At 40.4% G+C, this 16,253-nt stretch overlaps 1 protein-coding gene and 1 long non-coding RNA gene across 2 annotated transcripts; both read right to left on the bottom strand.

Annotated features, from left to right (window-relative positions):
• Positions 1-5,136: 5,136 nt before the first annotated feature.
• fem1a (fem-1 homolog a) lies at positions 5,137-8,233 on the bottom strand. The gene has a single exon (XM_062987924.1). It carries the CDS (start codon positions 8,116-8,118, stop codon positions 6,265-6,267), a length of 1,854 nt encoding a protein of 617 aa, XP_062843994.1. The 5' UTR covers positions 8,119-8,233; the 3' UTR covers positions 5,137-6,264.
• Positions 8,234-11,215: 2,982 nt separating this feature from the next.
• Positions 11,216-14,423, bottom strand: LOC134302554 (uncharacterized). The gene is made up of 3 exons (XR_010007546.1): positions 14,295-14,423; positions 12,297-12,387; positions 11,216-11,262 (listed from the first exon to the last, which is right to left on the bottom strand). It is a non-coding gene; the product is annotated as an uncharacterized LOC134302554 (long non-coding RNA).
• Between the last annotated feature and the right edge of the window lie 1,830 nt (positions 14,424-16,253).

Below are 16,253 nucleotides of genomic sequence, written 5' to 3'. Positions count from 1 at the left end.
CAAACCCAGAACCTTAATCGGTATGAGATCTCTCAAGGTCACTGACCCAACTGTATACAATACTTATAGTAGCAAGAGCATGGAGAGGGTCTACAGGGCCCCAAAATAGCCAAGGTAACCCCTTCATAACCAGGCAGACTTCTTCGCAGCACCACCATACACACCCACTCCAAAGGCTATTTATACTTGAAGCTCTAATGCTGGAAGATCATGTTTCTGGTATATGAGTATTTCTCTTTATTTGGTTCATGGCAACAATCGTTGAGAAGCCCCAAAATGTAGGTACCCATGTACCAAACTATGAACCAGCAAACACACAAGAGTGATTGATGTGAAGTACCAGTGCCATCGGGAAAAAATACACCACTTATAGCGCCCCCTTGTGGAGAAACTGTTTGCTGAAACATCAGTTGTCAACTGTTCTTGATGTGTATTAAAATACTTCAATTTGATTACTGCAGACCTTGTTGTTTTAAAAGGTTTATTTTTTTAGTCCATAACTAATATGAAGTCCCATCTCTTATTTCTGGTAGATAGCACAGCTGAGTTATATATTATATATATATATACACACACACACACATATATATATATATATATATATATATATATATATATATATACAGTGTATCACAAAAGTGAGTACACCCCTCACATTTCTGCAAATATTTCATTATATCTTTTCATGGGACAACACTATAGACATGAAACTTGGATATAACTTAGAGTAGTCAGTGTACAACTTGTATAGCAGTGTAGATTTACTGTCTTCTGAAAATAACTCAACACACAGCCATTAATGTCTAAATAGCTGCAACATTAGTGAGTACACCCCACAGTGAACATGTCCAAATTGTGCCCAAAGTGTCAATATTTTGTGTGACCACCATTATTATCCAGCACTGCCTTAACCCTCCTGGGCATGGAATTCACCAGAGCTGCACAGGTTGCTACTGGAATCCTCTTCCACTCCTCCATGATGACATCACGGAGCTGGTGGATGTTAGACACCTTGAACTACTCCACCTTCCACTTGAGGATGCGCCACAGGTGCTCAATTGGGTTTGGTCCATCACCTTTACCTTCAGCTTCCTCAGCAAGGCAGTTGTCATCTTGGAGGTTGTGTTTGGGGTCGTTATCCTGTTGGAAAACTGCCATGAGGCCCAGTTTTCGAAGGGAGGGGATCATGCTCTGTTTCAGAATGTCACAGTACATGTTGGAATTCATGTTTCCCTCAATGAACTGCAGCTCCCCAGTGCCAGCAACACTCATGCAGCCCAAGACCGTGATGCTACCACCACCATGCTTGACTGTAGGCAAGATACAGTTGTCTTGGTACTTCTCACCAGGGCGCCGCCACACATGCTGGACACCATCTGAGCCAAACAAGTTTATCTTGGTCTCGTCAGACCACAGGGCATTCCCGTAATCCATGTTCTTGGACTGCTTGTCTTCAGCAAACTGTTTGCTGGCTTTCTTGTGCGTCAGCTTCCTTCTGGGATGACGACCATGCAGACCGAGTTGATGCAGTGTGCGGTGTATGGTCTGAGCACTGACAGGCTGACCTCCCACGTCTTCAACCTCTGCAGCAATGCTGGCAGCACTCATGTGCCTATTTTTTAAAGCCAACCTCTGGATATGACGCCGAACACGTGGACTCAACTTCTTTGGTCGACCCTGGCGAGGCCTGTTCCGAGTGGAACCTGTCCTGGAAAACCGCTGTATGACCTTGGCCACCATGCTGTAGCTCAGTTTCAGGGTGTTAGCAATCTTCTTATAGCCCAGGCCATCTTTGTGGAGAGCAACAATTCTATTTCTCACATCCTCAGAGAGTTCTTTGCCATGAGGTGCCATGTTGAATATCCAGTGGCCAGTATGAGAGAATTGTACCCAAAACACCAAATTTAACAGCCCTGCTCCCCATTTACACCTGGGACCTTGACACATGACACCAGGGAGGGACAACGACACATTTGGGCACAATTTGGACATGTTCACTGTGGGGTGTACTCACTTATGTTGCCAGATATTTAGACATTAATGGCTGTGTGTTGAGTTATTTTCAGAAGACAGTAAATCTACACTGCTATACAAGTTGTACACTGACTACTCTAAGTTATATCCAAGTTTCATGTCTATAGTGTTGTCCCATGAAAAGATATAATGAAATATTTGCAGAAATGTGAGGGGTGTACTCACTTTTGTGATACACTGTATATATATATATATATATATATATATACACACACATATATACACACACACACACACACATATATATATATATATATTAGGGCTGTCAAACGATTATACATTTTAATCGCGATTAATCGCATTTTTTAAAAATCTGTGTAAATGTTATAGAAAACAAGGATTTTTAAGTGAAATGTTACAATTAAAATGGTGAACACATACTAGGCAGTAATACTATCCAGCAGAGACCCTTGACTTCGTATAAATGTCAGATTGTAGGTTAAAATTTCTCCATCAGCAAACATTGTGAGTGTGTTTTGACCCTTTGGGGCTTCCATAGTGCAGGGAATAGCATGCTTGGCTAACGGTATGACTCTAGCTGTTTGCTATTCGGTACCGTAACAGAAGAAGTAATAAAGTGTTCTGCTCCCGACAATTTGTGAATATACCGTGTATTTATTTCTTTATTAAGCAAGTGCATCACTACAATGCTCGGTTACATTATGTTAACAAACCGCAAATGAAACAAACGGTGGCAAGTCCGACGTTGGTGCACGGTCAAGTCTCAACATGAACTACCGATGACTCGCAGGGCCAAATAGAATTTGCGTTAACGGCACTATTTTTTTAAATCACGTTAAATTGAGATTGCGTTAATGCGTTATTATCGCGTATATATACACCGATCAGCCACCTCCTTGTTTCTACACTTGTCCATTTGATCAGTTATCAGTTATGAGTAGATAAGACACAGCAGCGCTGCTGGAGTTTTTAAATACCGTGTCCACTCACTGTCCACTCTATTAGACACTCCTACCTAGTTGGTCCACCTTGTAGATGTAAAGTCAGAGACGATCGCTCATCTATTGCTGCCGTTTGAGTCGGTCATCTTCTAGACCTTCGTCAGTGGTCACAGGACGCTTCCCTGCCCACACGCGGCGCCGTTGGCTGGATATTTTTGGTTGGTGGACTATTCTCAGTCCAGCAGTGACAGTGAGGTGTTTAAAAAAACTCCATCAGCGCTGCTGTGTCTGATCCACTCATACCAGCACAACACACACTAACACACCACCACCATGTCAGTGTCACTGCAGTGCTGAGAACGATCCACCACCTAAATAATACCTGCTCTGTGGGGGTCCTGACCATTGAAAAGCAGGGTGAAAGCAGGCTAAAAAAAGTATGTAGAGAAATAGATGGACTACAGTCAGTAATTGTAGAACTACAAAGTGCGTAATGTGGTAAGTGGAGCTGATAAAATGGATAGTGAGTGTGGTTTTAATGTTATGGCTGATCGATGTATATATGCAGAGATAATGTCTGCTAGTCCACTGCCAGTCACACTCCTGTAGCACAGCTAATGAAGTTTTATTTCCAACCTGTGGTTCAACTAATTGCGTCACTGCAGTGGTGGCACTGCCCAACACACTGTTCTCAGCTAAACTTATCACCTCATTAAAATGTCCTTCATGGTCTAAAACCAGTGTATTAGCACAAGGAAACACTATGCAGAGCAACAGAACACACTGACCCTTTAACTCTCCATCAAGTTGTTCAGTTCATATAACACTCAGATATCAACAACATATTTTATATAAACGAGCTCTCTAAGGGCGGCATTGGACTACCTACCAAAGCGTCTTCTAAATGACTAAACTCACACACCCTACCTGTACTGTATGTAGCCCAGCTGCATGTTTCAAGTGCCTTAGGTGTTTCAGGTGTCAGGTGACGCATTTGGCACAGTTGTGTCACGGAGCACTGGGCAAAAGCAGACTATGACGTAGACACAGCGGACTCTCTCGACACATTGGAAGTCGCCTTACTTAGCCTGATGATGACGTAGGCTTTTGATGGCTTGGAAAGTCAACAGCTTCCACCAACCTATTACATATAGGTAAAAGTCAAAAATATACATATTATATCATCTATGCAGGTCATGACAGTCTTTAATACTCTTAAATACTTCATTCATTCAGAAATGATTGACATTCGGCTTCTGTGATAAAATGATTGAAAGACGGACTTGTCATCCAAAATAAATAAAAATAGGGTCGATTCTTATTCGTCCTAAAATATACTGGGTCCGAATGTTATATAGTTATACGAGTATTACAAAAGTATTAAAGTATTTTATCAGCTCCACTTACCATATAGCAGCACTTTGCAGTTCTACAATTACTGACTGTAGTCCATCTGTTTCTCTACATGCTTTGTTACCCTCCTTTCATGCTTTTTTTCAAAGGTCAAAACTCCCACAGGACCAACACAGAGCAGGTATTATTTGGGTGGTGGGTCATTCTCAGTACTGCAGTGACACTGACATGGTGGTGGTGTGTTAGTGTGTGTTGTGCTTGTATGAGTTGTGCTGGACTGAGAATAGTCCACCAAGCAAAAATATCCAGCCAACAGCGCCCTGTGACCACTGATGAAGGTCTAGAAGATGACCAACTCAAACAGCAGCAATAGATGAGCGATCGTCTCTGACTTTACATCTAGGTAAGAGTGTCTGATAGAGTGGACAGTGAGTGGACACTGCGGTGTCTGATCCACTCGTACCAGCACAACACACACTAACACACCACCACCATGTCAGTATCACTGCAGTGCTGAGAATCATCCACCACCTAAATGATAACAGCTCTGTAGTGGTCCTGTGGGAGTCCTGACCATTGAAGAACAGCGTGAAAGCATGCAGAGAAACAGATGGACAACAGTCAGTAATTGTAGAACTACAAAGTGCTTCTATAAAACATTTGTCAGCTTAAATTAAACTGCATGACTGCAACATTACTCTGGCAAATCTTTTTGTGGCTCAACAACCCACTGTCATAATAGCATACTAGTTCCTATGTCTCACCATGTAAAAATAACAACCCCCTTCCATAACACCCCCCAACACACACACACACACACACACACAAACAAGCATACAGACAGAAATGGGACACTTGAATTTTATTCAGGCATCTCGAAACCCATTTTCGTCCTGAAATAAACGTTTAAATTAATCAAACTAGACGATCTCTGAGACGAGAGCTCGGCTTTACAGGCTGAATAGTGTTAGCATGTTTCAAAGTGCGACTAACCCGGCGGTAAAGTAAAGCTGACGGATAAAACATGACAGCAGAATGAAGTAAGACATAAGAAATAAGAGGATTATGTATCTGCCCACCCTTTTGGGTTGCCAGATCTATCCCCAAATTCACCACTTAATAAAGATAAAACTGCATAGATACTGATGCTTTTGGGTAAAGTGCCAAGTCCTAAAGATTAGAGTCGATTCAAGACTCAAAGAGGGAGATTTTCTCTCCTGTGTGTTCATGTGTGGTAAATGCAAAGTGCAAAGATGTACCGCAGATGTTCCAGATGTGCCCTTTATCCACTTAGCTACAATTGAAGCGGACTATCCCGGCGCTGAGAGTCGAGAGTTAATAAATGCCAATGCTGGCTGGCAGCATTACGCAACATGGGCTTTTATTCACGACTATCCCCATTGGGACTGCAAGTTTTGTCAAATCCGTTAAATGCATCAAGTATAAAGAAAATAAGGCTGCTATTTGGCACGAGACGGATCAGTATAGACGTAATCCTGTCATACTGTAATAAGGTTGGGTGAAATAAGTCGTGCAAGAATTCACGTTTCAAACCACAAAATAATCAATAATCAAGGCATATTATTAATAATTAATGCAGTCTTTAACCTCGCCTCTGAAAAAGCCAACATTTTATCACTTAAAATTCATAAACAGGCATAAATTGTTCCGTTGGGGGAAGAAAAAGGAGATCGTAATGTATCATAGCACGTGAAAGTGTCCTCGGGTCTTTTCTTTCCAAGCCCTTACGAGACACAGAAGGAAAAGCTCTGATTATTGATTATTGCTGTAATTTAGACATAGCCCACAGTGACGAGTGAGAAGGTCTGGGGTTGAAACCTGGGAGGTAAAAATGCAGAACCAAAAAAAAAGACTGTATTTGTGGGCAGCCAAAGCAAGAGCAACTGGTGAGACCTTATAAATAATGACTTAAAGAAAGAAAACGATTAAAAACGCAGTCTGAGATGCATTAAGATCAGTGCAGTTCGATAAAGGCCTCCATCTCTTCCGAGACGAGCCCTTTGTAGGACACACGGTGTCTCTCGATCGCACGTGCAGCCAGGCACTGCAGCGTCACATGGCTGAGCGGATGCAACACGTGTCTCGCTCCATCCGTATCCTCCAACAGGTCGTAAGGCGTCTTCCCATGCGCACTGGTGGCATCGAAGTGAGCGCCGGCATGCAGCAGGAGAGCCATGAGCTTGGGGCAGCCGTTTCGGGCCGCTACGTGAAGTGGCGTGTTGTTGTCCGAATCGCGCGAGTCCACATCCGCGCCGCATTCCAGAAGCAGCGCGGCTACAGCGGGAGACGGAAAGCGGCCCACTGGATAGCGTCCGACCGCCGTCGTGTCCTTATCGACAGCCATGTGAAGGGGGGTAAAACTGTTCCGGCCCCTCGGGTTGAGCTTGAGGAGGCGGTAGACGGTCTGCTTCTTCTGGTGCTCCTGAGACGGGCTGCATTCCAGCTTCTCCAGCAAGAAGACAAGATGCAGGATGACGGACAGTGCCTTGGTAAACTGAGCTGCGTCCGGTTGGTTGTCCTTCTGAACCACGGCTCGCTCGACCTCGCGGACACTTTTGGTCAGGACGCACATCAGGTCGTTGAAGGCTACCCGGACGGCGGGCGCACCTTTAGCGCGGTCCTGCAGGACGAAACTGAAGAGCTCGGCGAAGGACAAGAAGCTGCTCGCTGTCATGGGGCTCAGCGGATCTAGGTTGCTCTGCTGCATATCAAGGGCGTACTTCCACAGACTGATGCAGCGCTCGAAGTCGCCCGAGTCGGCGTACACCGCACCTCGGTAGCGAATGTAGTAAGAAGTGTCTGGATGCGAGGGGCCAAGGATGCGTTCCCGAACCAGAAGCGCCTGCATCCGCATCTCGTCTGGGTCAGTAATGAGGGCTTCTAGCTCCTCCGCCGTGGTCACCTCGCGGGCACAGTCGTAAGCAGGAACGGGCGGCCCGGGAGGGGGCTTCGTCAGGAGGTCCGCTCTGTCTCCGGGCTGTCGGAGAGTCATTGCGCGTCGCCAGTAGCACATGGCACCTAGGAGATCGCGCTTCTTGTCGACATACGTGGCACCTAGAAGCTCCAGAGCATCAATGCATTCTTCTCTCTTGGCTTTAGGCTGGTGCACAAGGTACTCGACGATGTTGGTGTGTCCGGTGACACTAGCTGCCATGAGTGGGGTCATGCCGTACCCGTCTCTTTCCATACGGGCCTTGCACTTGAGCAACATCTTCATGATTTCAAGACTCCCCGACTCGGCGCAGTCGTGCAACGCCGTGTTGCCCTTGACGCTCTTGCGGTTCACGTCGGCGCCCCGTTCCAGGAGGAACTTTGCGATCTCTTGATGACCTTTATAACAAGAGATCATCAGGCAAGTATGACCATGACGGTTTGCAACCTCCATGTCTGCACTGTGTTCAACCAAGTAACGGACTATTTCAAGGTGCCCATCAAAGCAGGCAGCTCTCAGGGGGGTAGAGTTTGTCAGGGTTGTGTTGTTTACTGAGGCTCCATGTTTCAGAAGAGTCTTCACAACAGGTAAATGTCCAGCAGCAGAAGCTGCCCAAAGTGGAGGAGCTCCTTCAATAGTTTCTCCATCAAAATTCACAGAACCTCCTAGTTCTACATTAACTTTACAATGTTCCAGCAGGTAATCCACCACCTCTAAATGTCCATATCTGGAGGCGACCAGGAGCGGAGTGCCACCCTGAGTCTTCTCCTCAGCCAGAGCTTCCAGCTCCTCAGGACTTTTGTTGCTCAGCAACTTCTGGATAAGTTTCAGTTTACCGTCTCTCGCCGCGTTAAACACCGCCGTTGTTATATCCATTTTCTCCACATGTGACTCGCTTAGTTTATCTTAATACTCGGCTTAAATAAAACGTAAACATATCACTTTAAAGTCGAATTTAAATACACAAACCTAGCTCTACCTCCGCTTCTCCTCAGCATTTTCTGCCATTTTAAGTCTATTGTCAAAATGGCGTCGGAGCTGTTTGACAGAACTCTGTTTACCATACGCGCTTGGAACTCTGGGTATTGTAGTCCTTGAGTGATTATTTCAGCCTGACGCATCACGCTCCATTTTCAGCTTTGAAAACTACAACTCCCAGAAAGCACTGTTTCCGAAAGCCGTAAAGGAACGCGTTTTATTTATATGCATCGTAATAAAGAGTATGCCTACATAGTGCGCATCGTATTTATTTATTTATTTATTTTTAAACTGTAGTAGGCTACCAGGTATTATAGTGCAATGGTGGTTTGTAACGCGGCTGTTGTAATGTAATTTTATAACCGTTGGGTACTAGATTAGCACTTATAGCTATCACAAGTACTTTGTATATAACATAAATAAGACAAAAGTACATAAAAAGTATTAAGTATAAAAACAGTAATTACAAATATAGATTTTTTTCTATATATGAAATGTACAATGTAACATGAGTAAAAAGCAAAATAAAAACTAATAATATGTAATAATTACTAATAATAATAAGTAATAAAATAATATGTATATATCTGTAATTCTTTTATTACTTCAATAACTTTCAATTATTATTAAATTATTTTATAATATTTTATAATATTTTTATTATATATTTTTAAATATTTTACTTTATAAATATATGTAAAATTAGGTTATTTATATGTAATATATATTTATATTAATCAAATGAAATAAAAGTCAATAAAAACCCCTAAAATTGGCAGTTTTTGTGTCTGTTATATACTCATGATAAATATCCTTTGTTTATTATAAAATAATATATGATACCTTTATTTACCTAATGTATTAAATTACTTTAGACAATTGAATTTATGTAAAGGGATGAGGTTTTTATAATAATTATAATAATAATAATAACAACAATAATAATAATAATAATAACTTTAAACATCGCATACTCAGTTGTCACAGATAAGATGTCGCAAAAAAGCCACAACAAGGACATTTTCTGTGCCCAAGCACTTTTCCTGCACCCCATTTATCAATTGAAAGCAACTGTCATAAGACTTCGATGACCAGAGATTGTTTGGATGGTGGACCATTTTCAAATATATGATAACATGGTAGTGTGTGTTTTATGAGTGTATCAGGTGCAACAGTGTCACTCACCACCTCACAACTGAAAGCGTTTTAGAACAACAAATACATTGTATGCATGTTTTACGAGGTGAGAGTCAACAATTAAACCCAGGTCCCCAGGATCCTGGTGTTGTACGTCACCTACTGTTTAAGGTGAGCCACTGTGCTGGGCAATACATTTTCTTTTTTTCTTTTGCTTTGACATGTTCAAAGAAAATTAAATGTTGGTCTTTCTCTAAATAGTCCAAAATTCATGCTGGAAAAATATATAACACATGAATTGTTCTGCTCTTCTGCAATAGTGTGGTGGGCTATAGATAATTTAATGTACAACTGCTTTAATTTAATATTATATATGTCATTGTGAATTGTCTTTTACTTAAATGTGGTATTTCTAATACAAAACCTTTAATGAAACCCTGTTATGAAGACAGTAGGAAATATGTATTACTGTACAGAAACAAAAACTAATTCCTTGGCATTTAGTTTATATTTAAATTACATTGTTGATAAGAGTGCCCAACAATCACTATTACTTCTACGCAAACTTTTGTTAAATGATTTTCTATCATTTTGTGTTCAAAATTTCACTGCCACAAAAGTAGAAGAGAAATATATTATTTTTTTATCATTATTATTATCATTGTTATTATTATTATAATAATTATTATTATTATTAATATTATTATTATTATTAATAATATTATTATTATTATTATTACCATTATTATTATTATTATTATTATCATCATTATTATTATTACCATTATTATTATTATTATCATTATTATTATTATTATTATTATTATCATCATCATTATTATTATCATCATCATTATTATTATTATCATCATTATTATTATTATCATTATTATTATTATTATTATTATTATTATTATTATTATTATTAAGGCATTGTTTTTAATATATTTCTTGAAAACATCACAGTTATGCCTGGGTATCATGGTGGTGCCTCACAGCAAGAAGAGCCTGGGTTTGTTTCCCCTGCTGGACAGCCAGGGTCCTTACTGTGTGGAGTTTGCATGTTCTCCTTGTTTCTACATGCACCGGATTCCTCCCACGAGTCCAAAAGACAAGCGGTCAGGTTCAATTGGAGCTACTAAAGGTTGCCCCAAGTGTAAATGTGGGTGTTTTAATCACGTGATTAAAAAGTTGATAATTAAAAAAATATATATATATACATTATGTGTGCATGTATGGAAATGTACGACAATATTACAAAAAATGACTTAAAATGTTGTACATTTATAAAAAAAATTACAACAGGTTTAATTACAATAATGTTTAATTAAATAATGAAAAACAAATCCAGGTAAACAGTAACAGCACATTTTCAAGTATTCTATTTTACAGTGGTTAGTTATTATGGAATATACATTTAGTTCATCATATGGCTGTCACCATTTGATTACCAATTATGTGTGTGTGGGGGGGGGGTGTATCTTATTTTGTCTACATATCATAAACAAGTACATTAACATGAGCATTTACATTTAATTTACCCATCTTGGTTAAACCTTTTATTTAATATTGATTTTTTACAGATGGGAAAAAGTGATAACAAGCCTTAACCCACACATTACATTTAGTTATAGCTTACAAAATTCAGTTTTAAAGCAAACTGAACCAGGAGGGCATTCTAACCACATTTTCATCGCACATACACGTCATGCCTTTTCTGGTTCTGCAAACCCAAATCTTTTGGACACAGCATGTTCCAGAAGTCGACGTGCTGATTGCACCTGGCACTGAGCGGCAGACTGGGTTTTGTTGTTGGTGTCTTTGTCCACAATCACAACAAAATCACTAGTCTTCCACCCAGCACTGCAGGTCATTCAGGCTTCAATAGATGGGATGAGTGTATATCTGGAAAAGAAAAGAAAAATAGGATATATTTAAAAAATACTGCCATTGATTTTTAATTATTACATTATTAACAAAGCATTAATGCATTAAACGTTGCTTAAAGTGCTGGAGTAAGAATACAAGCAAAAAATTTAGTGCTATTAGAAAGAAACAGAGAGACTGAAACGGTTTTAACACTGCATATTGTTTATACTGATTCGTCTTTATGGATTTATAAACCTTGAACCTTCTAGACATTTTATTTAAGAGCCTGTATTGATCCCTCACACTGATGTTGTCTTTCCTTTTTGCCTGACACTGGCTCTAAGAAGCTTCTCTGATTAATGCAGTGGAGAAGAACAGATCTGGTAGCCTGGCTTGTACATTTCCTCTTCCCAGCACCCCCTCTGTTTTCTTTTATTACCTCTACCATACACACTAAACACCAAGATGCACACAATCCCTCATCATGTGTGTTTGTGCCCTCTGTCTAAAGCCTGTTGACATTCGGTTTTCTCTTTGTTGCCGTGAAGCCGAAAGAGGGTAAGGGAGGTAGATAGTAAGTGGAGAAGAGGGAGAGGGAGAAAGGAACTGGAGAAAGAAATGGGGCAGGGGGCACGGCAGGAAAAGAAAGGAGTAATGGGCAAGAGAGAGAGAGAGAGAGAGAGAGAGCAGGAGAAAGTGGCAGTGGGGGAGAGACCACGTTATCCCCATTTTTACAGAATACAGGGTTTGTAGGGCGCACACACAGCAAAGCATTAATCAAATTTGCAATTATGATACCCCCACACTTAGAGTTACCTGCTGTTTAAAATAATCTGCACTGCTACCCCAGATGAACATGATATCAGATTCCTTCCAGACTGACACACAAGCACACCCACACCCACACACCCACATGCACAGACACGCTAATCATGGTCCTTCATCTGTGCCGCGTTTCGCGAACAGCGCTGGTAGCTATGCAACAGGGCTCAAGCAGCAGAAGGGTAGGGGGTGGAGAAAGATGGACGTGCACAATGATGACTCTTCAGTAGCGGGGAGAGAGGACTTACCTGTGGCTTTAAGCTGCACATCTGGTGCACATTTTTTACAGACCAGAGTGTTTATTGACGCTGGTGCTTTTGTACCTCGCTGAAGCAGCATCTATTTGACAGAACATATGGCTCTTTAGATAACAGGTTTTGTTACAATATAGAAGAACTGCTTTTTATTATTTATATGTGTGTCTTATCAGAAATGTGAATGCAACTAAGGGTTAAAGGGTAGGATGCCAATTTGTCCTTTATTAAACCATAATAGGTTATCTTTCATATAATGTAAACATTTACAATGTGAATTGTTTGTCTCCTTCTAATATTTGTCCATTGAGACATGAGGCACCTGTTGGTACCACAGATTCACGGTATGGTGGGAGAGATCTTAGATCTTTTGTTTGTATTTACCATTAAATATAATATAATATACCAAACTGTTCTATCACAAAATAACAAAATAGTCAATTACCACCTGAATATAGTTACCACCTGCACATACTTCAACCATTTAGGATACTTGTGATTTAAGCAAACAAACATACAAACATTTATAGTCTATTATTGTTTATCTGGTACATTTAATTTCACAATGTTACCACAATTAACTGATTAATCATTTCCCTAATGTAAACATTTACTAAAGGAAATTGTTCTTAAGGAAGTTCTTTGCATAAATAACAGTAATAGTTAAAGCCATCCATCAAGGGACATCTGTAATACCTAAAATAATGAAAATTATCTGTGTTAACATATTATTATATAAGATCTGTGCATGTTTTATTATTAAAACATTACTAGTAATTTCTGACATTGATTTTAGAGACATTTAGATTAGTGAGTGTACTATTTTATACCCAATAAACTAACAAATCATTCCATACAACAACATAATGTAAACATAAATGATGGGAAATAATTTGTAATTGAATTATATGTCAGTTCTATGGCATCATTTTGCAGAACCTTTGTAATAAATGGTTCTTTAGCTATTTTATCACAATGAATAGACAAATCATTTCCAATATAGAAGGACATTTTACATAATGTAAACATACATAATGGGAAATAATTTTTAATTGAATTATATGTCTGTTGTATGGCATCGTTTTGCAAAATCTTTGTAATAAATGATCCTTTAGCAATTTTATCACCATGAATAGACAAATCATTACCTAAATAGAAGAACATTTTACTGATTGTAAAACATTTAAGGTGGAAATGATCTCTCTGTTCACAAAACACTACACATCAAAGGTTCATTATTGAAGCGTAAATTGTTCTATGACGTCGTGTTTATTTGTGCGCATTTTGTTTTCTAGTTAGTTTTTTTTTTTCATTTATTGATTATATTAACCCATATTAAACATGCACATCATTATAATAAAATATACATATATATTTTTAGGTTTTAAAATTGTATCATTAAAATAACTAGCACGTAAGACAGCAGTACTAGGGAGCTGTCCGCCACGTCGGTGCTGAAATACGCCCTGTCCTTCCAGCGGCTGCATCCCAAACAGCCTTGACATAAACACCAAGTCGACTAGTTTCGCTCCGGAAGCCATTTCTACACAGTCATATAGGTCGCCTAGATAGGGCGCGAGGTGCGATTTGTACTGCGAGCCTTGATAGGTATTCTATGTTTGCTCTTCCGGCCGAGAAAACTCGCCACCTGTTGCACTAAAAGTTGCGCTCCTAAATAATGCGATATTTTTGCGCTTGTGTGTGGAATTTAGTGTGTTAGGAGTGCACTTAATGCAAACGTGTTGTTAGGGTAGATTAGATGCGTGCTGGAAATCTGATAAAAGGGGAAAAACACAAGAAAATCACTGACATATGTTTATCTAGACGCTTTGTTTATGTAATCTTGCATGGCGAACACACGGCGCAGTCTGGTAAACAGTCGTATTAGGGTTAAATTAAATAAAATAAAATAAAAGGCGTGTTAATTAGTGTCAGGTTTAGATTAAATTCGCTGTAGTATTTAGGCTAGACAGATGATTTTATTCTCCTCACCTCATCTTAATGCCGGATCAACAGGTTGATGATGTCTGCTGATGATGTTCTCTGAACCAGGAGCGTCTTGGCTGTTCTTGTGCGTCTCAGTCGATGGTCCATCATGTGCAGAGTAACAGTAATGGCGCTGTTCCTGCTTGCTCAGAGAGAGATGAGACCCTCTGTGTTTATATACTGTCCGCCCGACACGGAGGGACGGCTTATTACAGCTGACGATGCCGAGGTCCGGCCAATTGAATTTTCTCTCCCTCTTTTACAAGCATTTTCTAATCACCAGGGCTCTCAGGCAAATAAAAACCACAAGCAATGTAGCATTCTGCTCTTCAAAACACACCGAGTATCCTAAACACCATGCTCCATCTCCTGACATGTTTGTCTTTGATAATTAAGCTGTTGGTCTTTATAGGCTATGTCCCAAATTGCATCCTACTATACTAAATAGTATCCCAAGTAGTGCCCTACACTCTCAAAAATAAAGTCTATTTCGTTTGACCCACATTTTGTCCCTGATGCGAAATATACCATATAGAAGCACTTTGTAGTTCTACAATTACTGACTGTAGTCCATCTGTGTCTCTGCATGATTTGTTACCCCGTTCTTCAATGGTCAGGACTCTCCCAGGACCACTACAGTAGTGGAGCAGGTATTATTTAGGTGGTGGATCATTCTCAGCACTGCAGTGACACTGGCATGGTTAGTGGCACTGTCGCTGCTGGACTGAGAATAGCCCACCAACCAAAAGTATCCAGCAAACAGCGTCCCGTGGACAGCGTCCTAGAAGATGACCAACTCAAACTGACTTTACATCTGCAAGGTGGACCAACTAGGTAGGAGTGTCTAATAGAGTGGACACGGTATTTACTCCAGCAGCGCCGCTGTGTCTGATCCACTCATACCAGCACAACACACACTAACACACCACCACCATGTCAGTGTCACTGTAGTGCTGAGAATCATCCACCACCCAAATAATACCTGCTCTGTGGTGGTCCTGACCATTGAAGAACAGGGTAAAAGCAGGCTAAAAGCAACAGAGAAACAGATGGACTACAGTCAGTAATTGTAGAACTACAACGTGCTTCTATATGGTAAGTGGAGCTGATAATATGGGCAGTGAGTGTAGAAACAAGGACATGGTTTTAATGTTATGGCTGATCAGTGTACTTATTTAATAAAAAATTTAATCTGGTCCCACTGTGGATTACAAGATGTCATGTTTTTGTGTTTATGTGCCTATTAAAATTTGTTCATCTTATTATTATTATTTTTCTCTGTGACCCTTTTTTTGGCTTGCAACCCACCCAGGGGTCTCGACCCCCTGTATTAGTGCTTGGGATGTATCTGTTTTGCTTTGTCAGTCTTTTTAGTCATTAATCATTCATTAATTTTTCATTCATCGTGGTCAGGGTTGAGGTGAAATTCAGAAATACACCTCTAGACAGGGCTCCAAACAATCACAGGGAACACACTCTCATTCTTTAACTCGCTTCGATTCCCAAGCAAAGGCAATATACCTCGAGAAACTGGACGAACTGCAAGAAAGCCAGAACTGAGGATCAATCCCAAGTCCCCCATTGTGTCCTCCAGCCCCAGGCCCCATTGTGCTGCCAATTTTGTTTTTGTGCTATAGGAGGCTATACAGAGGGCCAGGACTGCCTGTAGCACCACCTCACCATTGTCATTTTTAACAAGTACACCAAAACTTTACATGGTACATTGAGGTATATTTTATGCCAAGCTTCATACCAGAACTGAGGATCAAACCCAAGTCCCCCATTGTGTCCTCCAGCCGCAGGCCCCACCACGTTGCCAATTTTGCTTTTGTTGTTTGCTATAGGAGTCTATACTATAGGACTGCCTGTAGCACCACCTCATCGTTGTCATTTTTAACAAGGACACCAAAACTTTAGATGGTACATTGAGGTTTCTTCTATCCCAAGGTTCACACCAGAACTGAG

The sequence above is a fragment of the Trichomycterus rosablanca genome, chromosome 25 (assembly GCF_030014385.1).
Source record: "Trichomycterus rosablanca isolate fTriRos1 chromosome 25, fTriRos1.hap1, whole genome shotgun sequence".
NCBI classification, from domain to species: domain Eukaryota; kingdom Metazoa; phylum Chordata; class Actinopteri; order Siluriformes; family Trichomycteridae; genus Trichomycterus; species Trichomycterus rosablanca.
Note: the sequence above shows the minus strand (reverse complement) of the source record. Positions and strands in the feature narration are given on the sequence as shown.